Raw genomic sequence first — 24,111 nt, 5'->3', positions numbered from 1 at the left:
ACTACTCCAGGTATGTCATATATAGTGGAATCATATATTATTTAAATTTTTGTGTCTAGCTTATTTCACCTACCATAGTTTTATTCAGGGTTCATTTATGTTGTAGACTGTATCAGAATTCCATTACTTTTTAAGGCAGAATAGTATTCCAGCATATGTGTCCAATTTTTATCTGTTCATCTGTTGATGGGTGTTTGGGTTATTTCCATCTTTTGACTGTGGTGAACAATATCTGTTTGAATCCCTGCTGTCAGTTCTTTTGTGTATATACCCAGAAGTGGAGTTGGTGGATCATATGGTCACTCTGTGTTTAATTTTTGGAGCAACTTCTATACTGTTTTCCACAGCAGCTGCACTATTTTACATTCCCACCAGCAATGTACAAGGGTCCTCATTTTTCCACATCCTTACCAATATTTGTTATTTTCTTCTTAAAAAAATAATAGCCATCCTAATGGGTGTTGAAGTGGTATCTCATTGTAGTTTTGATTTGCATTTCTCAAATGATTAGTGATGTTGAGCATCTTTTCATTGTATGTTTCTTTTTGTATTTGTCCTTTATGAGTTTGAAAAGTATGCTTCTTTTCCTAGTCTGCTGAGAGATTTGGTCATGAATGTGTGCTGACTTTTGTGAAACATTTTTTCAAATGTGATGATTATATGGTTTTTATATATTGAATTTTATTTTGATAGGGAGTTAAGTTACTTGCATGCCAGCTTGATTCATTTGAAGTATTTTTTTTTTTTAAGTAGGCTCCATGCTGGGCATGGAGCCCAGTCTGGGGCTTGAACTCACGACCCTGAGATCAAGACCTGAGCTGAGATCTAGAGTAGTGTGTTTAACGGACTGAACCATCCTGGGGCCCGTGAAGTATTTTTTTAATTGAAATTTTTATTGAGATAATTATAGATTCACACTTGTAAGAAGTAATATGGAGATATCTGTGTACACTTTACTCATTTCCCCCCAAAGGTAACATTTTGCAAAACTATAGTATAAATATCACAAACAGAATGACATTGATATAATTCACTGATCTTATTCAAATTTCTTGTTTTACTTGTACTCATTTCTGTGTCTGTATTTAGTTCTGTACAATTTGTCAACTGTGTAGGTTCATGTATTTACTGCCACAGTCAAGGTACTGAACAATTCTATCACCACGAGTCCCTTGTGTTGCTCATAATTTTGTAACCGTACCTACTCACCCTCTCTTTGTTAAGTCCTGGCAGCCATCAATCTGTTCTCCATTTCTAAAATTCCGTCATTTCAAAAATGTTATATAAATGGAAAAGTACATAACCTTTGAGATTGGCTTTCTGCCCCCACCCCAGTGTAATTTCTTAGAGATTCATCCAAGTTGTTGCATGAGTACAGTATCTCTGGAAATTGTTCATTTTACAGTTTCCTGATGGCCATTCTTTGCCTCACATCATGGAGTATCACCCTACACATGAGCAGCTAGTATTCAGCCAAAGACTTAAGAGTACCCACATGTTAATTTCTGGAGCTCTTTCATAGATAGCTTCCTCCTCCCTGGCATTTTGCCTTGCAAATTTCACTGGCATTGGACTCCCATAATTCTGATCTCTCTTAACCCAACTCAGCCTGCCCTGGGTGTTTTGCTTGGATTCCTCCTTTCTGTGCAGCAGTCTGGAGGGTGCCTCCAAACCAAAAGCTGCAGTGATATAGGGCTCATCTTGTTTTTCCCTTCTGTCGGGAATCAGAGTCTTGTATTTTTATTTTCCAGTGTCTGAAAATATTAGTTTCATATATTTCATCCAATTTTCAAGGTGTTTATGTTGGGATGGCAAATCTGGAACCAGTTACTCTCACATGATCTCTCAGAAGTTTTCCTTTTCTTGATACACATTGTTAAACTTTTCTTACTCCAAGGTGATACAAATGTTCACACATATTATCTTCCGGGTTTTTCATATTTTTTAGCACCTTGGATTCATCTGGAATTAATTTTGGTGTGAAATGTGAGTAGGAATCTAGTTTTATTTTCTGCAAATGGCTGAGCATTTGTCTTTAACAATTATTTTTTTCATATACACTGTTATTATATATCCTTACGTCTGCTTAATTGGTTTAGTTGATTTTTTTAAACAGTCCGGTACCACTCAAATATAATTTTCTAATTTCATGATACATTTTTATTGTATAGTTTCTCTTCTTTTCCTCTTTGCCTCCCCCAACCTCTATTACTTGCTACTTGATCTTGTTTTAGAGTATTTTCGGCACTTTAAAAATTTTTTAATTGTAATTTTTTAAAGATTTTTATGTATTTGTGAGAGAGAGAGAGCGAGCAAGCACAAGCAGGGAGAGGAGCAGGCAGAGGGAGAAGCAGGCTCCCTGCTGAGCAAGGAACCTGATGCGGAATTTGATCCCAGGACTTTGGGATCATGACCGGACCGAAGGCAGACACTTAACCAACTGAGCCACCCAGATGTCCCTTTTTCACACTTTTTAAAGAAATTAGCCACTCAGGAGAATTTTTAAAAGTGTGGGTGTTTTTATTTTATTCAAATATTAAGTACTTTATTTTTTTTCCAGTTAATTGTGGGTCTTAGATATCATGTCATATCAGAACGTATTGATCTACCTCATTCATTTTACTGGGTATATACTATTTTATTATATGAATGTTCCACAATTCACTTAATCAGTTTCCTGTTGATAGACCTTTATTTATTTATTTTTTATCAGGAGATTGACTTTAGGATCATGTTGTCAAGTTATTTCTAAATTGATTTTGATTGGGATTCCATTGAGCTTTGAAATAATTTAGGGAGCAAAAATATCTTTACAGTATTGATTTTGGTTCTGAGTATTTTTAAATACTTGTCTACCTTTTGATTGACATTGCCAAACTGACTTCCAGAAGGGTTGGTTTTATACTGTCTCCAGAAGTATATTAGAGTGCTTGTTTTCCTACATCTTAACGAACATAAAAATGGTATATCATGGGTGTTTTTCCTTGTATTCCTTTTATTCCTGGTAGAATTAAACTTTTAAAAATATGTTTAAAGCTATTTATATTTTTTGTGTCATTTGAATACTCATGTTTTTTTTGTACATTGATCATCTTTTTTTCTTTCCCCTGTTAAATCTGTCCTGTTTAGTATTCTTTCAGTTGTAGTGGAAAAAAAAAAAAAAAAAAAGCCAGTTGAATTGGCTGAACCAGGGGAGGAATTTAATGGCTGGTTTAATTATTAAGTTGAATAATGGTCTGATTCAGCTGTGGGTAGATCTATATTTAATATCTTAAGTGATATTTTTGGGATCTCTCTCCCCTTCCCTCCATTTCCCTTTTCCTTCATCTTTTGGTTCTGCTTTCCTTTTTGGCTTCATTCTTGTTCATAGTTTTGTTGTTGGCTTCATTCTTGGTCACAATTTTTTGCTGTTATAAAAAGTATTTCTGGAATTTTCTAGGTTGTTCCTTTAAAAAGAGAAGAGATGATTCTTATTTTCAGGATCCACATTAACTGCCTCTAGAGAACACTGACCTAACTGGGTCATGTGCTCATTACAGGGCCAACCACAGTGTATATGATAAAGGAGTATTTTGATTGGCTCATCCTGTGATTGATGCCCTCATGGAATTATGCTAAGTAGGGAAGTTTTCAAAAGTAAGAGATTTAGGACAGACCAAAAACAAAAACAAAAAAAACCCCAAAACACCACTGTAGTTTCTAAGAGCTCTTCATATTTAAAGATATGTAAGGTTAATCTTTCAGGTTTCATGAAGACAGGGATTTTTCTCTGTTTTGTTTACTACCAGATCCCGAGCACCCAGAATAGGGCCTCACATGTGTTATTCAGTAACAATATATTGATTAAATAAATAAGGATATTAACTTTATTTATAGTGATTTTGATATTCAGAAGGTTAATTTTTTTAAGGTTTTATTTATTTATTAGAGAGAGAGCGCGCGCACACGCAAGTGAGCATGAGCAGGGGCGTGGGGCAGAGGGAGAGGGAGAAGCAGATCCCTGCTGAGCAGGGAGCCTGATGCAGGACTCGATCCCAGGACCCCGGGATCATGACCTGAGCCGAAGGCAGACACTTAACCTACTGAACCATCCAGGCGCCCCCAGAAGGTTAAATTTCAGGTAGCCATTTTTTCCTTTATGATTTTTTTTTTGCTTTTATCTCCAGAAGCTTTTTATATGATGGTCTTGTTATATTTTAAGCCTGTTTTTTAAAGACTCAGCACAAAGATTACATTCAAATATATATTATTCACATTTTTTGTGAGTTCCTGACTTTTTTCTGGATCTACAAGCGTACTGTTTCATGCAGCAGAATTTAAAATTTTATTATTTTGCATAAATGTAATGATTCAAATCTGCTGCTACACACTGTATCAGGAAATATTATACTAAATATTTTTTGCAAAAAAATTACTTTTAAATCGAATTGGTTTCTTCATTAATGACCAGATGTGTTTGGTGAATTGTATTTTCACATACAAAAAACTTTCTGGTGATTCAGATGGCATGGGCTCAAAGCCATATGGAATGGAGGAAAGCCAAATAGATTTAAGACTTAGATCTCACATCCTGAGCCGCCTATGTATACTCGTAGCTCCTGGGAGGAGAGGATGGGCACTGTGGTGGGGTCGTGCCAGAGGAAGTGGTGAGCATGAGGGACAGCACCAGCATGCCCTGGCCTGGCCTGCTGAAGAATGCTGGATCTGACCTGAGCCTGAGTACTGCCAATGTCCCCAAAGCTCTGGGCTTTCTGCGAGGGAATAAGACTTTCCGTGCATACTTTGTTAAATATGACTCTTCGATTACTAAAGCAATCACAGTGGTTCAAAGTTTCAGTGTTGAAGGGTTAACGGTTTCAGTTTCTTCAAGTAAGCCTCATTTTGAAAGATTTATGTTCTCAGCTTTTTAAGAAAGTGTTGTATCTTAAGAACACTTTCTTCAAAAGCTAAAACAAAACAAGCAAAGAAAAAAAGAGACAGCAAGAAACAGACTTTTAACTATTGAGAACAAACTGATGGTTATCAGAGGGGAGGTGGCTGGGGGGGATGGGTGAAATAGATGATGGGGATTAAGGAGTACACTTACTGTGATGAGCACCACATGTTGTATAGAAGTGTTGAATCACTACATTGTACACCTAAAAAGTAATATTATACTGTGTGTTAACTATACTGCAATTAAAATAAAAAACTTAACAGAAAAAGAGCATAGTATCAACATGTATAAAAAAAATACTGTAGGATATGCAAAGAGAAATAAAGATAAACCTACCAAAAAAATTGTTAAAATTGGCAATTCTGCAGTTCTAATGTACATCTATTATTTACTTTCAGCATTTATGTTAGATACTAGTCTTTATTTTTTTATTTTTCATCTTTCAATTTCCCTAAGACCACTCCTCTTGCTTATGGCCCAATAAATATTTACTTAATTAAGTTATTTTATTCATATTGATGTCTTTTGGAAGAGAAACTGAAGAATGAATAATCTGCAGATCTTACCAGTTTACATAGTTCTCTGGGGGAAATAGCCCCTGTAATGTTAATTAAATGTTGTATTTCCTAATAACAGGATTTTAACAAAAAAGAGCAATATCAACATTTTATTTTTAGCTCATTTAACATACAAAATAAACACTCCTTTCCAAAAAAGTAACATAGTCTTAAGCTTTCCAGTAGAAGAGTACGGTTTCATTATCCCAAAGCTAATGAACAATCATTAGAGCGATCAGTACATACTGTTTAATAGTTTTTTTTGTTTTTTTTTTTAAGGTACAGGGAAAACAATGGTGATGGACATGTTTTATGCTTATGTGGAGATGAAGAGGAAGAAACGGGTTCATTTTCATGGGTTCATGCTAGATGTTCATGAAAGTAAGTTAAATGGTCTAAAAGAAGGGATTTTTAAGTGGGCAAACACTACAGAATAGTTCTTACCATCTTTTAAAAATTCTTAATCTTTTAAAAAATTAGTTTGCTTAAAGTGAGATTTTATTTGGTTTCACTTGTTTTGTGCTATATTGAAACAACTCGTGATGTATTTAGAGTTGGTCCTAAAGACAAATTCAGTACTTCCCATTAGGAGAAAAGAGGTTACTATATGAAGGTCGGGTATTTCCTCTTTCTACTAAGGATCAATAAGAAATGTTAAAAACTCGCTTATTTCAAGAAGTTGTTCTTGACTAGGTCATTTCCTCTGTGTCACCTTAGCAGGTAGGCATTCATGTGCTTGTATGTATGCCTTACTGCTTTGTCAGTGTTCTTAGATCATTTCTGTTGTGCATTATTTGTCTACCAGCTATACCGTAACCTCACCAGGGCAGGAACATTGCATTTTTCTTCTAATACTTCCAATATTCAATACACTTTTAAGGAGTGAAGTGGGATTGCCTAGAGATAAGGGAACATCTGATTATGTATGCTAGACATAGGGCAGGATCACCTCCTCTACCCGCATCTCTGAAATCCTCAGCAACAAGATTGATCTGTTGATCCATCTAGTTACCATCTTGTCATCTAGGCTATCACTTTGTCACCTCTGAAGTGATTGAAGGGTAGGGATGGAATGACTACAAAGTGTCCTTACAGCCATGGGAATGTATTAAGATGTGAACAACTTATTTTGAGGTAGAGAAAATGCAACCAATTTTTCAATAATCGCATTTGATTTTATGTGGCATTTAAACTTAGTTTTTATGTTCACACTGAGGTTTCATTTAGAGATTTAAAAGATACATTATAGTTATTTAAAATGAACAGTTAATACAGTATTTGATTTGTGTTTAATTTCATCCATTAAAGGAATACACCGCCTTAAACAGAGTTTGCCAAAAAGAAAACCAGGATTCATGGCTAAATCATATGATCCAATAGCTCCCATAGCTGAAGAGATCAGTGAAGAAGCATGTCTCTTATGTTTCGATGAATTTCAGGTAAGGTAGAGATTTTCATAGATGTGGAATGGTATCCTGAATGACATGTGAAGATTTAAATTCTGTTCCTGATTTTATCATTGTTTTATAAATTGATTTGACACATTACCTCTTATGAGTTTATTTCACCATCTAGTCCAGGGATTAGCAAACTATGGCTCACACAGAGCAAATCTGGCCCATCTGCTTTTGTATGGCCGGTGAGAAAAGAATGATTTTTATATTTTTAAAGGGTCTTTTATTTATTTTTTATTTTTTATTTTTTAAAGATTTTATTTATTTATTTGACAGAGAGAGACACAGCGAGAGAGGGAACACAAGCAGGGGGAGTGGGAGAGGGAGAAGCAGGCTTCCCGCCGAGCAGGGAGCCCGATGCGGGGCTCCAGCCCAGGACCCTGGGATCATGACCTGAGCCGAAGGCAGTCACTTAACGACTGAGCCACCCAGGCGCCCCTTTAAAGGGTCTTTTAAAAAAGAAGAAGAAAATGCAACAGAGACCACATGTGGTTTGCAAAGCCTAAAATATATACTACTCAGCCTTTTATAGGAAAAGTTTGCCCATCCCTATATTAGGGTCATGGATTTACATTTCACCTGTACCATGGTGGAGATAATGTCATGATTACAAAATAATGTCTTTAAAGATGTTTGTGGGTTTTTTTAAAAGTGTTATATAAAATACAAGTGATTAACACATCTCATTTAAGCCTCACAACTTGTTTGTGATGACAGGGGGAGTTGGCCCTACTTGAACTTTCAAAGTTCTTGTAGTTTTAGGAGTCTCTGAAATTGTGCATTTAAATTGGTAATAAGTTATTTTCTGATCTTTATTTCTTACGAGAGCAAAGATAGCATGCAGGCAAATGCCATGTCTTATGCTTTTTCTGTATCCCGGTGTTTAATAATGATAATAATAATAATAATAATAGATGCTCTAGGTTAAGAATTACTTCCTCTTTATTTGCTTTCTTCAGTGGTTCTGAAATGTAATAGTTTATTTTTCTATAATGCTTACTGTAAGAGCAATTGATTATTGGAATGAAAATAGAAAAATCCACAAATACTGAATATAAGCTTAAAAATAGGGCTTCACACCCAGAGCTTTTGAATAATATCTCTGGAGCTGAGTGCATAAACTCCTGTGTCTGACTGCCTAGAATAAAGGCCCAGAGAACTTCGAAGGGGTAGGAAGCTAACATTTGTTTTGTGCCTACTCTGAGGTGGGCCCTGGGTGAGTCACACATCTTATTTAAGCCTCACAACAGATTTGTGATGAAGTGAGGGAGCTGTCCTAGTTGAATTCTAAAGCTTCTTACAGTTTTAAGATTCTCTGAAATTATGCATTTAAATTGGTAGCGAGTTATTTTTTGTTCTTCTGTGTTTTAAAAACCTGCATTGGTGGGAAGATAAGATGGCCAGGTTGCCTTTATCCCAAATGAGGCAGATAGGTCTCCTTTAGCAACTTGATACACTTATCTAACAATGGTCTCGATTTATGATAAATGAGAAAGAAGAATTTTCACCAAGAATGGTGTTACACTGGGCCATCTGGAAAGGAATCTTTCTTTCTCCTTTCAGTCATATTAAGACAGCCTGGCATTGACCTTCTTTTTTTTTAAGATTTTATTTATTTATTTGTCAGAGAGAGAGATAGAACACAAACAGGGGGAGTGGCAGGCAGAGGGAGAAGCAGGCTTCCCGCTGAGCACAGAGCCCTGATGTGGGGGGCCCAATCCCAGGACCCTGGGATCATGACCTGAGCTGAAGGCAGAATCTTAACTGACTGAGCCACCCAGGCATCTCATCACCTTTTGTATTGTGGAACTACAAAGGTCTTCAGAAGAAGGCTTGTGGGGAAGAAATGTTTTACTCTGAAAAAGTGTACTAAGTGTATAAATGTGTTGCAGAAAGAGATGGGCCTAGTTTAGTTCTAAAAATAGTACTGAGTTTGTTGTCGACAACAAAAGTCAGTGATAAATCAGTGAAGACCATCTCTTGTTTTCTCATTATGATCTCTTAATCACATTATCACCAATAAAATTGAATTAGCACAGTTAAATTTTTGATTAGGGCATTGAAGTTAAATTTTTTAAAAAAGTATATTAATACCTAACCTTTGTAAAATGATTCATGGTTTACAAAGTGTTTTTATATCTCTAACACAGTTATTCATTTAATTCTGAAAAATAGTTATTATAGTCATCATGTAGATGAGGAATAGAGAGGCATCAGAATTTCCTTGGTATCATATAAAAATCATGACCTTTAACTTAAAAAATGTGAATTTTAAAACATTCAGAGAAAAGATTGGTCTGTTGCTGTGACACAAAGACCATTGTTGGCAAGACTATTTAAGAAGGTTAGGAAGCAATGACAATTTGGTGGTACAAAGAGATCCTCAGAGGATTAATAGCAAGCAGGGCCAAATTACCCATTAGGTGTAGTAGGCACAGTACTTAGGGTCCATTATACTTTCAGGGGCCCATAAAAATATTTTAATTTCTTTTAAAATTTGCAGAAAGAAATGAACATATCATAATGAATTCAGCCTGTATCTATATATATTTTATACCAACTCAGTCATAAAATACTATTTATGTATGTAAACACACGTATTTTCAAATGCATTTTCTTTTTTTTTAAGATTTCATTTATTTATTTATTTGAGAGAGAGTGTGCCCGTGTACGTGAGCAGGGGAGGGTCAGATGGAGAGGGAGAGGGAGAAGCAGACTCCCTGTTGAGCATGATGCTCAGTGCGGGGCTTGATGAGGGGCTCAATCCGAGGACCCTGGGATCATCACCTGAACCGAAGTCAGACACTTAACCGACTGAATCACCCAGGCACCCCTCAAATGCATTTTCTAATTGAGGAAGGGGCTCATGAAGGTAAAAGTGCCTAGGACCCATTAATGTCATAATACCACCCTAATAGTGAGGCCCTAACAGAAACCTCTCTGGTTACACTGGGCATTCTCCATTGAGTTCAGACTTCAGAATGTTGATGCGTGGTTGGGAAGAAAGAAACAAAAGCAACTCTCAGGATGCTGGTGTTCCAAATGAGTGAGTCTTGCAAAAGAAAGGCAGGCAATAAAAATGATTTTTCAAATTACGTATTAAGTATAAAGGAGATCAAGGGGGAGATAGGCCCCTCACTTGTAAAATGTCGCTTGCTAACAAAGAGAGAGTGGATATGACGGAGTGGTCATCGCCTGCCCCGTCCAGAGTTGGTTTGATGTTCATTCATTCGTTTACTCATCCATCCAGTTGCCTTAAATAAAGAGCCTTATCCCAAACTACAGGACCCGATCTGACCCACAGTCAAATGGACCATGTCTGGACATCTGATCTATGAGTACCAAGCCCAGAAGCTTGCCAGCAACATTGCACTTGTGTGGTGTACCCTGGGGATTGGGCCAATCATGTCCTCTGTCTCATGTCTTTCAACTAAAAGGCACTGAGGGCAGTTCCCGCACAATAATGAAGCAGGAACAAAGAGACGTAGGAAATAACTGAATCACATTAGGGGAGGACTACAGGGCTGCTCCCTGGACAGCTGCTGAGTTCTCCAGAGCTACCTCAGCTCCAGTTCCCAGCAGGTGCTATCAGTGCTGTTTGCATCCTGGAGTCTCAAGTAAACTCCTTTTCTTTAGCTGAATCTCCTGTGCCTGTTGCTTGCAAACAGTCTTGGGGATGGATCTGTTCAGCTCATGTTTTGCTCCTCTCTGCTGTATAGGAGGGGTTTCCTTATGGCCTGTAAAAGATAGCATAAATAGGAGTACTGTGAGGAAATGTCACCTTCCTTCATATAGAATCCAGTATCTCCAGTGCAAGGAGAATTAGCTGATGAACTAAAGACCAAAGAGCAAAGAGATGAGGTATCTCCTAGGATGCTTTCTACTATAGGTAACAGAAAACCCAACTTAAAAAAGCTTAAACTCTAAGTGGGTGTGTGTGGGGGGAATACAATAAGATAGTGTCATTTCTTTTATTCAAGCCTTCCTGCTTTCTCTCTGATCCTATCTCCTTGCTCCTTGCAAATATTTTCCAACCCTATTTTCCTCAAAAATTAGGGAACCATAGCTAATAGTGGGTGTTATACCAAATGCTTCTTTCCCACCAGAGCTCTGAAGAACATATGCTCAGAGATGATAAAACAAGACTGAATATCAAATTGATTGCTTTTATTTGATCGCAAATGCTACTGGAATGTAGCATTCTATTATGTTAGAGTTGACAACGTGAGAGAACCCTCTGCTTTTTTCTTTTTTTAAATTATTATTATTATTAACATATAATGTATTATTTGTTTCAGGGGTACAGGTCTGGGATTCATCAGTCTTACACAATTCACAGCGCTCACCATAGAACATACCCTCCCCAGTGTCCATCACCCAGCCACCCCATCCCCCCCACCCCCCTCCACTCCAGCAACCCTCAGTTTGTTTCCTGAGGTTAAGAGTCTATTATGGTTTGTCTCCCTCTCTGGTTTCATCTTGTTTCATTTTTCCCTCCCTTCCCCTATGATCCTCTGTCTTGTTTCTCAAATTCCTCATATCAGTGAGATCATATGATAATTGTCTTTCTCTGATTGACTTATTTCGCTTAGCATAATACCCTCTAGTTCCATCCACGTCGTTGCAAATGGCAAGATTTCATTTTTTTGATGGCTGCATAATATTCCATTGTATATATATATATATATATATATATATATACCACATCTTTATCCATTCATCTGTCGATGGACATCTAGGCTCTTTCCATAGTTCGGCTGTTGTAGACATTGCTGCTATAAACATTGGGGTGCACATGCCCCTTCGGATCGCTACATTTGTATCTTTGGGATAAATGCCCAGTAGTGCAATTGCTGGGTCGTAGGGTAGCTCTATTTTCACCTTTTTGAGGAACCTCCATACTGTTTTCCAGAGTGGCTGCACCAGCTTGCATTCCCACCAACAGTGCAGGAGGGAGAACCCTCTGCTTTTGAACAAAGTTGCCCTGCATGTCCTAGGATGAAAAGTGTTAGTAGTTTTGCTTTTATTTCCTCTGCGATTCCAGACTTGAGCCTGGAGTTTACCACTGTATGCGAGAAAAGGCCAGTTATCTCTATATACCCACTTTTGAGAAGAACCAGAGAAAGCAAGAGTATAAGGGCAAGAATATGGCCTCTAAGGGCAGAGGTGATCACTGGGCAGAACCTGGATCTCCTAGTTTCAGTATCTGGACTGTCTTCTGCTGGTTTTAGAAAAGCTCCTCTAGCATACCAAAACTGGATTATTGCTAGTCCAGATCTCTCCTTGTCCCCTTTTTCTAAAATTTGGGGGTAAAAGGATACCCCCAAAATAGTGTTACAGCAGCGCTCTGATTCCCAACATCCACACAACTTAGAACAAACAAGCAGAGCCTTTGCACTGAACTTTCTGCCTGGGGCAGTCTCCCCCAGATACTCCAAAGAGTCTCTCACTTCTTCAGATCTTTGCTCAGTTATCTCCTTAACAAAGGCCTATTCTTACAAAACTGTGGTTTGCCATTAACCAATGTCCCTTACTGTCTTTTTAAAAACCATTCTTTTTAAAAATAACGTATATCACCTTCTGGCATATATATATTATTTATTATGTTTACTGCTTATTATATATATATTCCTCCATAATCTTGAAGGTAGGAATCTTTGTTTTGGTAATTGATGTATCTCAAATGTCTAGAACTGTGTTTGAGGATGAGTGAATGCCTAATAACGAGTGAAAGAATGAATGAATAAATCCTAGTACCAAATGATAAATATTGAGGTAGTGTCCCAACTAAGTCCCACTTCCCTTATTTATAATAACAACCCACAATTTTTCCTGTCAACATTATGAATTATCTTAACATTTTTTGTCTAATAGATGAAAAATGGTATCTTATTGTTTTAATATATATTCCTTAAGTAATAATATAGTTGAATTTTTTCTACATTTGTTTATTAACTAGTTAAAATTCATCTTTTATGAACTATCTGTTTGAGACAATGCCATTTATTGGAATGGTTACATTCCATCTATTATGTATATTCTGTTTATTGAGTACTATGTGCCTTTGTTCTTAACTACTGTACCGTGGTATATACCATTCCATCTACAGCTGAAGTTCGATACAGCTACATATAAATAACATGCAATTATACTAGCACATATACCATACACAGATAATAGTCCTAGCTAACATTTCTTGAGGAGTTAATATAAGGATCATAATAATTTTGCAAGGTAGGTATTATTACTACCTTCATGTAGGTATTATTACTACCTTCATTGTACTGATGAGGAAATTAAGGGTCAGAGAAGTTAACTAACTCATCAAGGTTACACAGCCGGTAACTCCGTTTGAATTCATCATTAGTGCTCTAATTCACTAGTAGTAACAGCTATGTTATATGTTCTCTTTGGTATATGATGTCTTACATTATGTATTTAAATATACAGATCTGGAGCTGGATAGGCTTTTAGTAGATGTTTTAATGATAGAACCTAAAAATTATCCTTAAGCCTATTAATCCTAGTACGATACATTGCTGATTTACTAGAAAAGAATTTTTTAGGCACTTTATTCTTAACAGTCGTATATGTCTACAATCACCACTTCACTTTTAAAAATTGAATCCTATTAGTAGTCTTGATTTTTAACTAGTTATTATTGGCCTTTACTTGGTGTTAATTAATATAATATTTATTTTACTAGGGAGCTGAATGAGAATTATTGCTGCTTAAAAACAAGACTATATGTACTCTTGGATTTGGGGAATTTTTAAATTATGTTTTGGCAGTATTCAGATTAGATTTGCAGAATGTGTTCCTCATTAGCTTGGTCATCTTTAGTAAAGTATAGCATTTCAGTTTTGCCTGTGCTGTCGAATATACTATTATTTTGTTTGAGAAATTTGTCTAGGTAGGTTGCTTTTATATGTTTTAGTTGCTGAAATAAAAGAGCAGATTTTCCTCAAAGTTTTCTTTAGGGTCTTCATTATGTTGACTTTGAATATTTACATTTTTTTGTTAAACCATTTATGATTCTGAAGGTATAATACTGAAGGAAACTGATTTTAAAAAAAAAAGTTATTTTTTCCTATCTCTTTTAGGGACACTGGATAGATGTTTTACTAATATGGTCTAAAAAAAAAAAAAGAATTCTGATGAGCAGAATATCATGCAAAATTCTCCTCTATAAGCTATCAATATCATTTAAAAAATAGTTTTGACCGTTTTTGTAAAACAGGAAAGCTATTAAAAACTGCTAATAAAAAATAGGTGCTTATTTTTGTGCTAATACTAATTACTGATAATGCATGCTTATGTTTGTCACTCATTACATGGCACTGTACCAATCAGTGGGTGACTGAGACTCAAGCACTTACATATGTAAATTAACCATTAGATTTTTTTTTTTTCTTTTTTACTTAAGTGAGTCATAATGGAAAGCAACTCTAGGTCATAAAAAATCTTTTCTCTTTAATGCTAATGAAATGTCTCCCCCTCTCTGTATTAGCGGACTACCCTTATTGGTAATCTGTAGCCTTCTCTTTTGTTCTTGGTGGTAATGAAATGCTGGGTGCTAAAAAAGCCCGCTCTCCAAGAATGTGTGGCCAATTGTCTTCTGTTCACTTATACTGTAAAATTACTGTTCCCCAGCAAAGCTGAACAAGTGCGGGGACAAGTTCAAAAGAGTATACATTGGCACCCAGCTACCCCAAGTGACTCCTGCTTTATTAATTAGCCATAGCTTCTCCAAGTTAATTTACTCTGATAGAGCAAAAACATTTTGTAATACAAAAACAACAAATTATGATTCAACCACAAGTCTTTATTGTTTGCTTTTCTTCAACTCCCAGCTTAAACCTTTGCACTGTTACAAGCTAAATGTCTCTTTACTTTTCTAAACCGTAGGGCATGAAAAGCTATTTTTAATTTTTTTTCAAAAACATTGGTGAGATAGTCAAATAACCATTTTTATTTTCTAAAATTGGGCAACTTTTCATTGATATCATTCTCTTTCAAAGTCAGTGTATTGGGAATCCAATTTAAAAGTGCACTTGCTTCTAAAATTTGCAAGCTTGTTTGCTCTCTCATCAGAAATGCCACTGGTGTCTAAGCATTTGAAAAGGGCCTTCTCTGTGAGTATTTTTGCGGAAGCAAAATTTGACAGTGATCCTAAGCTCCAAATTAACTATCACTTTCCTAAATAATTAAATAGTTCGACTTTCCTTTTCATTTTAATCACCACTCTGTAAGTTTCTGAAGTCTTTTTAATTTAAGGAATCTTCAGTAGTTTTCTAGTTAATGTTTTAAAGTTATAACCTGAGGCAGAAAAAAAAAAAAAAAAGAAAAAAGCTCTGCACATCCCTGTTTCCTGGTTTGGTTTGGTTTTTGTTCAGTTGGGAAGGAAATAATGAAACTTTTGCGTAAAAGAGAAAAGTGACATCAACCTGTGTAAGTCAGGTGGTTGTTGTCTTATACAACCATTTAGTGGGTAACTTTCAGTATTTTGATCTAATTTGAAAGAATTACCCCAGTTTCTATGCTCTAACAGAGTTTAAAAATAACAATGTGATATTTAATGTATGTTTTGTGAATATAAAACCAATTTTATTAAGATGATCTAAAATGCTATTAAAGATCAAAATATTTTTACATAAGAAGTATCTAAAACCCATATTATTACATTTAAAAGGGAAGGTACAATGATTAATATCTATCTTCACTATACATTTGTTTTTGAACTCAACTTCCTTCCCTCCTTAATTTCTCTATTTCCTTGTGATTTTAAAAAGCTTTTTTAAAAGTTAATAAGCTTGTTAATTGTGGATTTTTAAAAATTTTAGAAAAGATAGTTATATGTGTCTCTGTAACTTAGATGGAATAGTTTTATCTATATTACGTATTTCTGCTTTTGTCAGAAGTAATTTTTTAAAGCACTGCATGAACCATTCTTGTAAGGTTTTTCTTTTCTTTCTTTTTTTTTTTTAATAGAAGGAATATTTGTGTTTGCGAAGGTTAGCAGAGGCTGGCTGTGCTGGAAGTGACTGCAGTGCCTTTTGATTATTCATGGACAGTAATAGAAGGCACTTAAAAAGAACAATGAAATTGCTTATTTTTGTGATGGGCCATCTGTTGAATTGTTTTGTGCAACAATTGCACAATAGTATCTATGTCATATCATTCTATTTTCAACAGCAGCTGATTATGTCTCACTGGCTATTTGTCCTTATTTCTAAAGTCCCATGACCATTTAAAGTCACCTTTTCAGGGACCTTTGCCAGAAAGGTATTAGAAATCTCAATCAGCTTGTTTATTCTTCTTTTTTTTTTTTCTCTCTCTCTCTCTCTCTCCTCTTTTTGCCAGGGTGGGGTGGGGTGGGGTGGACGGAGTCTGTGATGGGCATCGGAGGAGGGATTTGGTCATGTTATTTCTAATTAATTAGACTTCCTAAATGTTTAAGACAATTATCTGTACTTTCCACCTGTAGTTTATAAAAGAAGTTAACATAGAACCATTTGATAATTTGCGTAGAAATGATAGGCTTGCAAAAAAGAGTCAAGTTTAAAAGACTACCATACAGTCTTTCATGCTTTTAATTATCTACTCTTTTCTTCATGATGATAATTAGAATTTTTCTCTTGGAATTCACTTCCATCCTTAAAAAAAAAAAAAAAAAAGATGAGCCATTAGCAAATTTGTTAGAGCAGAAGTGAAATTAAAATAAAACAAATGTGTTGTTGTCCATAGGTCACTGACATTGCTGATGCCATGATTCTGAAACAGCTTTTTGAAAATCTGTTCAAAAATGGGGTCGTCGTTGTGGCAACATCCAACAGGCCACCGGAAGGTAAAAACAAACATTGTGCTAGTCTCATCCAATTAGGTGGAAACTAACAAGCTTTGAAAAATCTATAATTTTTATATTCATCTTATTGTGTTAATAAAATCTGATGACTTTGCTTATCATTAGTTTTATAAAGGACTTAATCTAGAAAATCAGTTGGTACTTGTATTTGAAAAATGTTTATATTCTTAGCAAGGTAAATTCGTGTGATCTCCTGTGTTTGACCAACTTGCTGTTTTTCTCTGAGTATTTGATATATGTTCATATCAAAAAATGATGCTGGCAGGCCGGGTCTGAGGACCCGGAGGGGGTCCTATAGAACCAGCCAAGAGGGTCCATGGCTTTTGCGCAGGATGGAAATCAAATGCAAGCCAGCAGGAAGTGAGAGCAGAGTTTATTGAAGATATAGAGAGAGCAGATACAGAGAAGCGACTGGGAGACTTGGAAAGGAAAGGAGCATGAGTTTCGTCTTTGTTCAGGGTCTGGGGTTTTTTATTAAGGATGATGGTATGGTGTATGTGTCCTCTCAGGCATCCAGGAACTGGTTAGAACGAAGATGAGACCCAGGTGTTATTCCTTGGAGCCAGGACATCTTGGTGTTGAGATGTCTAGCACTGGTGGTCTGGAATATGCATACGACAGCTTTGTTCAGTCATTATCACCTCGTCCTTCCTTAGATGTTATTTATTCTGAAGAAATCATGAACTCCTTGTGCCTTAGAAGGAGGGCATACACTATTTGCCTTCTGAGGCATGTGTAAAGTGGGGTGGGGGTACAGGTCCTAGCAAGAATAGAAGCAGGAAAAGGAGCAAAAAGCAGATTTTTATGGAATTCTTCAGTTTCTGTGTCTCAGAAATACAAGCCTTTCTAATTGCTTTTTACGGGCCATAAAAGAAACTCAATGAAATGAAAGAAAACTCCTAATTGAATCTTAGAAAAAGACTTAAGTCTTGCTTACATATAAGTGGTTTCTAATACTTAATTTATCTCTAAGGAAGCACTTGTGGGAGACATCAATTACTTAATACTTTTTTTTTAAAAGATTTATTTGTTTTAGAGAGAGAGAGTATGAGTGGGGGGGGCAGAGGGAGAGAATCTTAAGCAGACTCCCCACTGAGCGTGGAGCCCAATGCAGGGCTCAATCCCATGGCCCATGAGATCATGACCTGAGCCGAAACCGAGTCGGATGCTTAACCGACTGAGCCACCCGGGCACCCCAATTACTTAATACTTCTGAATCCAGTTATTCTTTTGAATCCAGTGTAATTACACCTAATCTGATACACTACAAGAGAATTATGAATGATTCTGTCAGATGTGCTTATTAAAATTTATATAATGTTATGGATAGCATTCTTATGATTTACCAGGGTGGCAACCCTATGAGATAACACAGTGAGTTTTTTCATATTATATCATTAACAAGACTCTCCTTTAGCTGACTGTTGACTAAACAGTATCATCAGTATTATCTTTAGACATTCAGTGACAAGCTATGTTCATAAGTAACATGGTGCTAGAATAAGCTTGGAACACTGCCCCCTCCCTCACCATCAGTAAAGACTGCTGAAAAGAAAACTGCAGTTGGCTGCTCAGTTGGCTGTGGTAAACTGAGGAAGGACCACTACAAGGAAAGGCTAAGGAACAGTCTGGAGCTCATAGCTTTGTAGAGTGAGCAAAGTTATAGGCCCACCAAGATAGCATGTAGAAATTCAAAGTGGAGCCACTTTTCCAGAGAAGACTGAAAATTTAAGATGTGAAATTGAAAAAATTGGGCATTAACCACAAACTTAAATCCTTTTTTAAAATATGAACCATAGAAGGGATACTGTCATACATTTAGTTTTTGGCCATGGCAGACAAATGATCATCATAAATGGCTTAATATTTTACTATAGAGAAGATGGCATGTATATATATGCCAGGAAAAGATAAAAGTATAGGACAAAGACTATATAGGTCAGTGGTTGCCAGAGACTACAGTGGGAAGGCATTTGACAGCAAAGGGGCAACATGAGAGAATTTTTGGGGGTGATGGAACTGTTTTGTATCCCGATTGTGGTTATGGTTACATGTATTCAAACTGATAGAACTGTACACCAGAAAAGTTAATTAAAACTAAGAACAAATCACATGGATAATCAATGCAGAAAAGAGATTAGAACCTAGGTTTTGTGACTCTTAACACGTTGTCCTCTATCATTTCTCCTTGTTGGTCATCACTGATCTTTGTCTACCCTGTGCTAGAAAAAGCGGCATGTTCTGTTTTCCAACCATCAAAATGCATTCAGCTTTTTCTTTAGGTCACAGCTTTTAATCTAGAGCCCCAACATTGGTTGTTACTGTTTTTAAATAGCATCTACTAATTCTCAGAGCGTTACAAGAGGTGGGGGAAGAATCTTCTTGTCAGAGGGTTCTCCCAATAGCTGGAGAGAGAATGACCCATGTGAGGAATTGAAAGGTAGCCAGTGTGGCTGGAGTACAATGAAGGAGGGGAAGTAGGATGCAGTGAGGTCCAACATGAATCTGGAGAAGTGAGAGCTAGACCTTCTAAAGCAATAAAAAGGATTTTGGATTTTAGTCTAAGAGAAATGGGAAGATACTGAAGTACTTTAAGTAGGGACTGACAAGACCAGAGTTGGAATATCACTGGGTGTAGTGTGGAGAGTGGTTATGTGTGTATGTGTGTGTGTGGGGGGGTGCAGTAATATGGTGGATTCAGTGAAGACATATTAGGAGACTCTTGCAGTACCCTGGGTAAGAAATGGTGTTAGCTTGGTATAAGGCAGTGATTATCAGCTAGGGGACTATTTGGCAATGTTTGAGGCATTTTTGTTTCTCACAACTAGGCAGGGTGGAGATGGGTACTGCTACTGGCCTCTAGTCATTCTGTAGAAGCCAGGAATTCTGCCCAAACATCCTATAATATGCACGGCTACCCCCCACAACAAGGAATTATCTAGCCAAAAATGTCTGTAGTCCTGAGGCTGAAAAACTCATAGGTATCACCTATGGATATGGAGAGGATAGATCTGAAAGATATTCAAGAAGTAAAATGGATAGCACCTGGCTGTAGGTTGAATATTGAGGAAAAGAGAAAGGCAAATGTAGAAATTGTTTTAAAATTTCAGGCCTGTACAACTAGGTGGTGATTCCTGTCATTCAATAAAGACAGTATAATCTGGAGGTTAAAGGTCCAGAAGATAGTGCTCAGTGGAGAAAAATATTTTTTCCCTTCATTAATTTTTTTAGCCTCTGTTTAATTTTCTTCCACTTCATTCATTTCATTCCCTCCATTTCTAGTTGTAAAGCTTCAACTTCATGAATAAGAATGGGAATTATTGTTGTGGATGGAAGCTACTATCATACCCTAATCTTTTAACAGCTTATAACTTAATTGTCAATTAATAGATTATTAATTTTAGTAGAAAATGATCAGAAACATTTAATAAGCAATTAATAATTTTAATGGGAAATAGTTGATAACCAAGTGAAAGCAACACCAGAGTTTAGGAACCTAAAAGAGAAAAATCCTGTAGAAGAGAAGAAAGGGATGCAATACTTGGGGAGGGGGGGTGAGGGGAATAAGGTATCAATGAGTGACTGCCTGTATGTTACTTTTCTCTAGTCCTGCATTTGAATTCCTGTCTTGGGTCCAAGCCCTCACCCTCTGTACCCCATGTAGTTGTTAAAACCCCAAACCAGGGCATGTGTTGTGATGAGCACTGGGTGTTATATGCAACTAATGAATCTTTGAAAACTAATGATGTACTATATGTTGGCTAACTGAACACAGTAATAATAATAAAAAAAAAACCCAAGCTATTCCAAAAAAAAAGAAAAAGAAATAGAAGGAAAACTTCCAAATCCATTCTGAGGCCAGCATTACCCAGATACCAAAACCAGGTAGACTCCACTAAAGGGGCGCCTGGGTGGCTCAGTCGTTAAGTGTCTGCCTTCTGCTCAGGTCATGATCTCAGAGTCCTGGGATCGAGCCTCACAGCGGGCTCCCTGCTCCGCGGGAAGCCTGCTTCTCCCTCTTCCACTCCCCCTACTTGTGTTCCCTCTCTCGCTGTCTCTCTCTCTCTCTGTCAAATAAATAAATAAAATCTTAAAAAAAAAAAAAAAGAGTCCACTAAAAAAAGAACTACAGGCCAATATCCCTGATGAGCATGGGTGCAAAATTTTTCAATAAAATACTAGCAAATCGAATCCAACAGTACTTTTAAAGAATCATTCACCCTCAAGTGGGACTTATTCCTGGGCTGCAAGGGTGGTTCAATATTTGTATTTCTCAACACCAGTTTATATTTATCTCACAAACATTGTCAGTAGAGTATTTGGTTATGTTTTGCTTTTCACTTTTACTGCTAGGAAGCTTAGATTCAAACTTGTAGATGACCCAGAGGAAATATTTAGGTCATTATAGTATGTGATTTGGGCTTTGTTCCCAGCTTCATTTAGTATCCTTTCATTTTTTTCTTCTTTCATCCTACTTTTAATCTATGTTCCTTTGTTGCATTTTATATAATCTTATAAGTCATCCTTAAGTCTTTTTTGGAACATTGGGATACAACAAATATAAAGTTCATAAACAAATGTATTTCAATGAAGCTTGTATCTTTTTATGCAAATCCCCCCCCAAAAAACCCCAAAAGGAGGTTTGTAAAGGAGCTTTTAGCCTCCTATTTGCTGGTCTGTAGGGGTTTTCCTAACTTCTTGCAAGCTCAATGTATGTTTAGTATATTTTAAGCAACAGTTGTAGTGTAATATTTGTAGTGCTACTATTTTATATTTTGTAGGATAATGTGGTTAGGGCTTTTTTTTTTTTTTTTTTAAGTGAAACAGAGAGGATATTGGATCAGATCCATAGGAATAGGAAATTGCTAGCAAATTTTCAGATAAATTAGATCTAGATATAGTTTGTATTTAATTTCTTATTTTTGTAAAGCCTCAATTAGATGATTTATTTGTGATTTTTGTCATTTAGGGAAATAGTTTATGTGGCCCATATACAAATAGCCACAGTTTTACTTTTCAAAGATTATGCTGTCAGGTCATTAGAAAAGCCTAAAACAAAAATCTACAATTAAAATTTCATATATGTGCTACTCAGTTTTTAGGTTCTGAAATAAAACTTTGTTAATTACATGGTATTCTATTTTTTTTAAAGATTTTATTTATTTGACAGAGAGAGACACAGTGAGAGAGGGAACACAAGCAGGGGGAGTGGAAGAGGGAGAAGCAGGCCTCCCGTGGAGCAGGGTGCCCAATGTGGAGCTCGATCCCAGGACCCTAGGATCACGACCTGAGCTGAAGTCAGTCGCTTAACGACTGAGCCACCCAGGTGCCCGTATGTGATATTCTAATAGAGAAAAAAAATATTTAAGAGCATGGAGACCCAGCAACAAATTGATAATAGGCAAGTAAATTAAATTAATTAATATGTGAAATTAATAAATAAGTTTAAGAACTTATTCAATCAAAAAATAAGAATACATTTTTATGGGGAAATAGAATATGTAAATTCATTTCAACTGTGCTTCTTTGATAGTAAAACACAGAGTGATAAAAAGAAAAAAGTCCCCTACTGACTTAAGTTAGAACTGTGAGAACAGTGCATTCTGGTCTTTCTAGTTTTAAATTTACTGTTTATTACAATGAAAAGGCTGCAGGCAGCATTAGAATGCCCAAGAATAATCCTGTATTACTTAGATTATCAGGCAACAACACTATGTGATTCTTCCTCAAGCAACACATCCACAGTAAATAAAAAGCTGGATATCACTAGAAAGTTGGGTAACAATTATGTACACACATACAACAAATGTAATTATTATTAATATTATATTATTATTATATTAATATTTCTAGGGAGAAAAAAATCCAGTTGTGTTCACCATCAAAGCTACAAACATTTTGGCAAAATTCAGCATCATTCTTGATAGAATCACTCCCTAAAATATAAACAGATGGGTAGTTTCTTAATATGATATCAAATATGTGTATAGCAGCTCAAAGGTCAGAATTATGCTTAGTGGGGACACTGGCATTTCTATTATAAGTGTGAACAAAGGAAGGATGCCAACTATCACTTTTTAACATTGAACGACAGTAGAGATAGAGACATTATAAGAACAACTAGGAGGTTAGGGAGGGGAACCACATATCTTCATTATAGGGATTCTCCAAGATTAGTCATACCACTCCTTTTTCAAGGTTATAAAAAAGAAAATACCATAATATGGGAACAATAAGTAGAAAAGAGAAGTAAGTATTAGAAAATTTGTTTTATATTCTTTAAAAATCAAGAAAACATAAACTGTATGATACAGAAGATCTAAGCAGAGAAAAGACAGATTGAGTTGAAAACCTTTTTACTAAGAGATTGGCTGAAATAAAAGAAAGCTAAATGAAATAAAGATTAAGTTAATTAAATTAAATTAGTAAAAGCATTAGAAGCACTGAAATACAGAATTGAAACTACAGAAAATGAAATCAGTGATGTAGGAAAACAACTTAAGAGGTATGTAGAAATAGAATAAAGAAAATAAAATGATGAAAAAAAAATAAGTGTCCTGGAGGAAAGAGGTCTTAATGTGAACTTATTAAAAAGAAATACTTGAGGGGTGCCTGGGTGGCTCAGCCGTTAAGCGTCTGCCTTCGGCTCAGGTCATGATCCCAGGGTCCTGGGATCGAGCCCCGCATCGGATCCCTGCTCAGCGGGAAGCCTGCTTCTCCCTCTCCCACTCCCCCTGCTTGTGTTCCCTCTCTCGCTGTGTCTCTCTCTGTCAAATAAATAAAATTAAATTAAAAAAAAAAAAAAAAAGAAATACTTGAAATAAGAAAATTGATGATACCAATGAATTGAGTGTAAATGAGTATTTGTAGTTACTGCTTGCTTAGATATTTGTAAATTGTGTTCCCCTTGGAGAGAGTGTTTGCTGATCCTGAGTGACAGTATCATCATTTGTTGTACTTATAACTAGGGAAATACACAGTCAAGTATTTTATTTTATTTTATTTACTATTATTATTATTTTTTAGGTTTTATTTATTTATTTGACAGAGAGAGTGAGAGAGTGAACAGCAGAGGGAGAAGCAGACTCCCCGCTGAGCAGGGAGCCCCATGTGGGGCTTGATTCCAAGACCCTGGGATCATGATCTGAGCCAAAGGCAGATGCTTAACCGACTAAGCCATCCAGGTGCCCCACAGTCAAGTTTTTTAGAATTTAAAGTATACCTTCTAGTTTTCAAATAACTAGAAAAAAGATAAAAGAATAAATAAAAGAATAAAAGGAAAAAATATTTCTTAGAGCA

General features: G+C 36.2%; 1 protein-coding gene across 2 annotated transcripts in view; it reads left to right on the top strand.

The window, feature by feature from the left end:
• AFG1L (AFG1 like ATPase) overlaps positions 1–24,111 on the top strand; it is a 239,814-nt gene that overhangs the window by 80,552 nt on the left and 135,151 nt on the right. For both annotated transcript variants that reach the window (XM_078054909.1, XM_078054910.1), the window contains exons 5-7: positions 5,773–5,874; positions 6,802–6,932; positions 16,695–16,794. In XM_078054909.1, the coding sequence (XP_077911035.1) occupies positions 5,773–5,874; positions 6,802–6,932; positions 16,695–16,794 (333 nt within the window). The remainder of the gene's footprint in view (positions 1–5,772; positions 5,875–6,801; positions 6,933–16,694; positions 16,795–24,111) is intronic.

The sequence above is a fragment of the Halichoerus grypus genome, chromosome 9, assembly GCF_964656455.1.
Source record: "Halichoerus grypus chromosome 9, mHalGry1.hap1.1, whole genome shotgun sequence".
In the NCBI taxonomy this organism is placed as follows: Eukaryota; Metazoa; Chordata; class Mammalia; order Carnivora; family Phocidae; genus Halichoerus; species Halichoerus grypus.
Note: the sequence above shows the minus strand (reverse complement) of the source record. Positions and strands in the feature narration are given on the sequence as shown.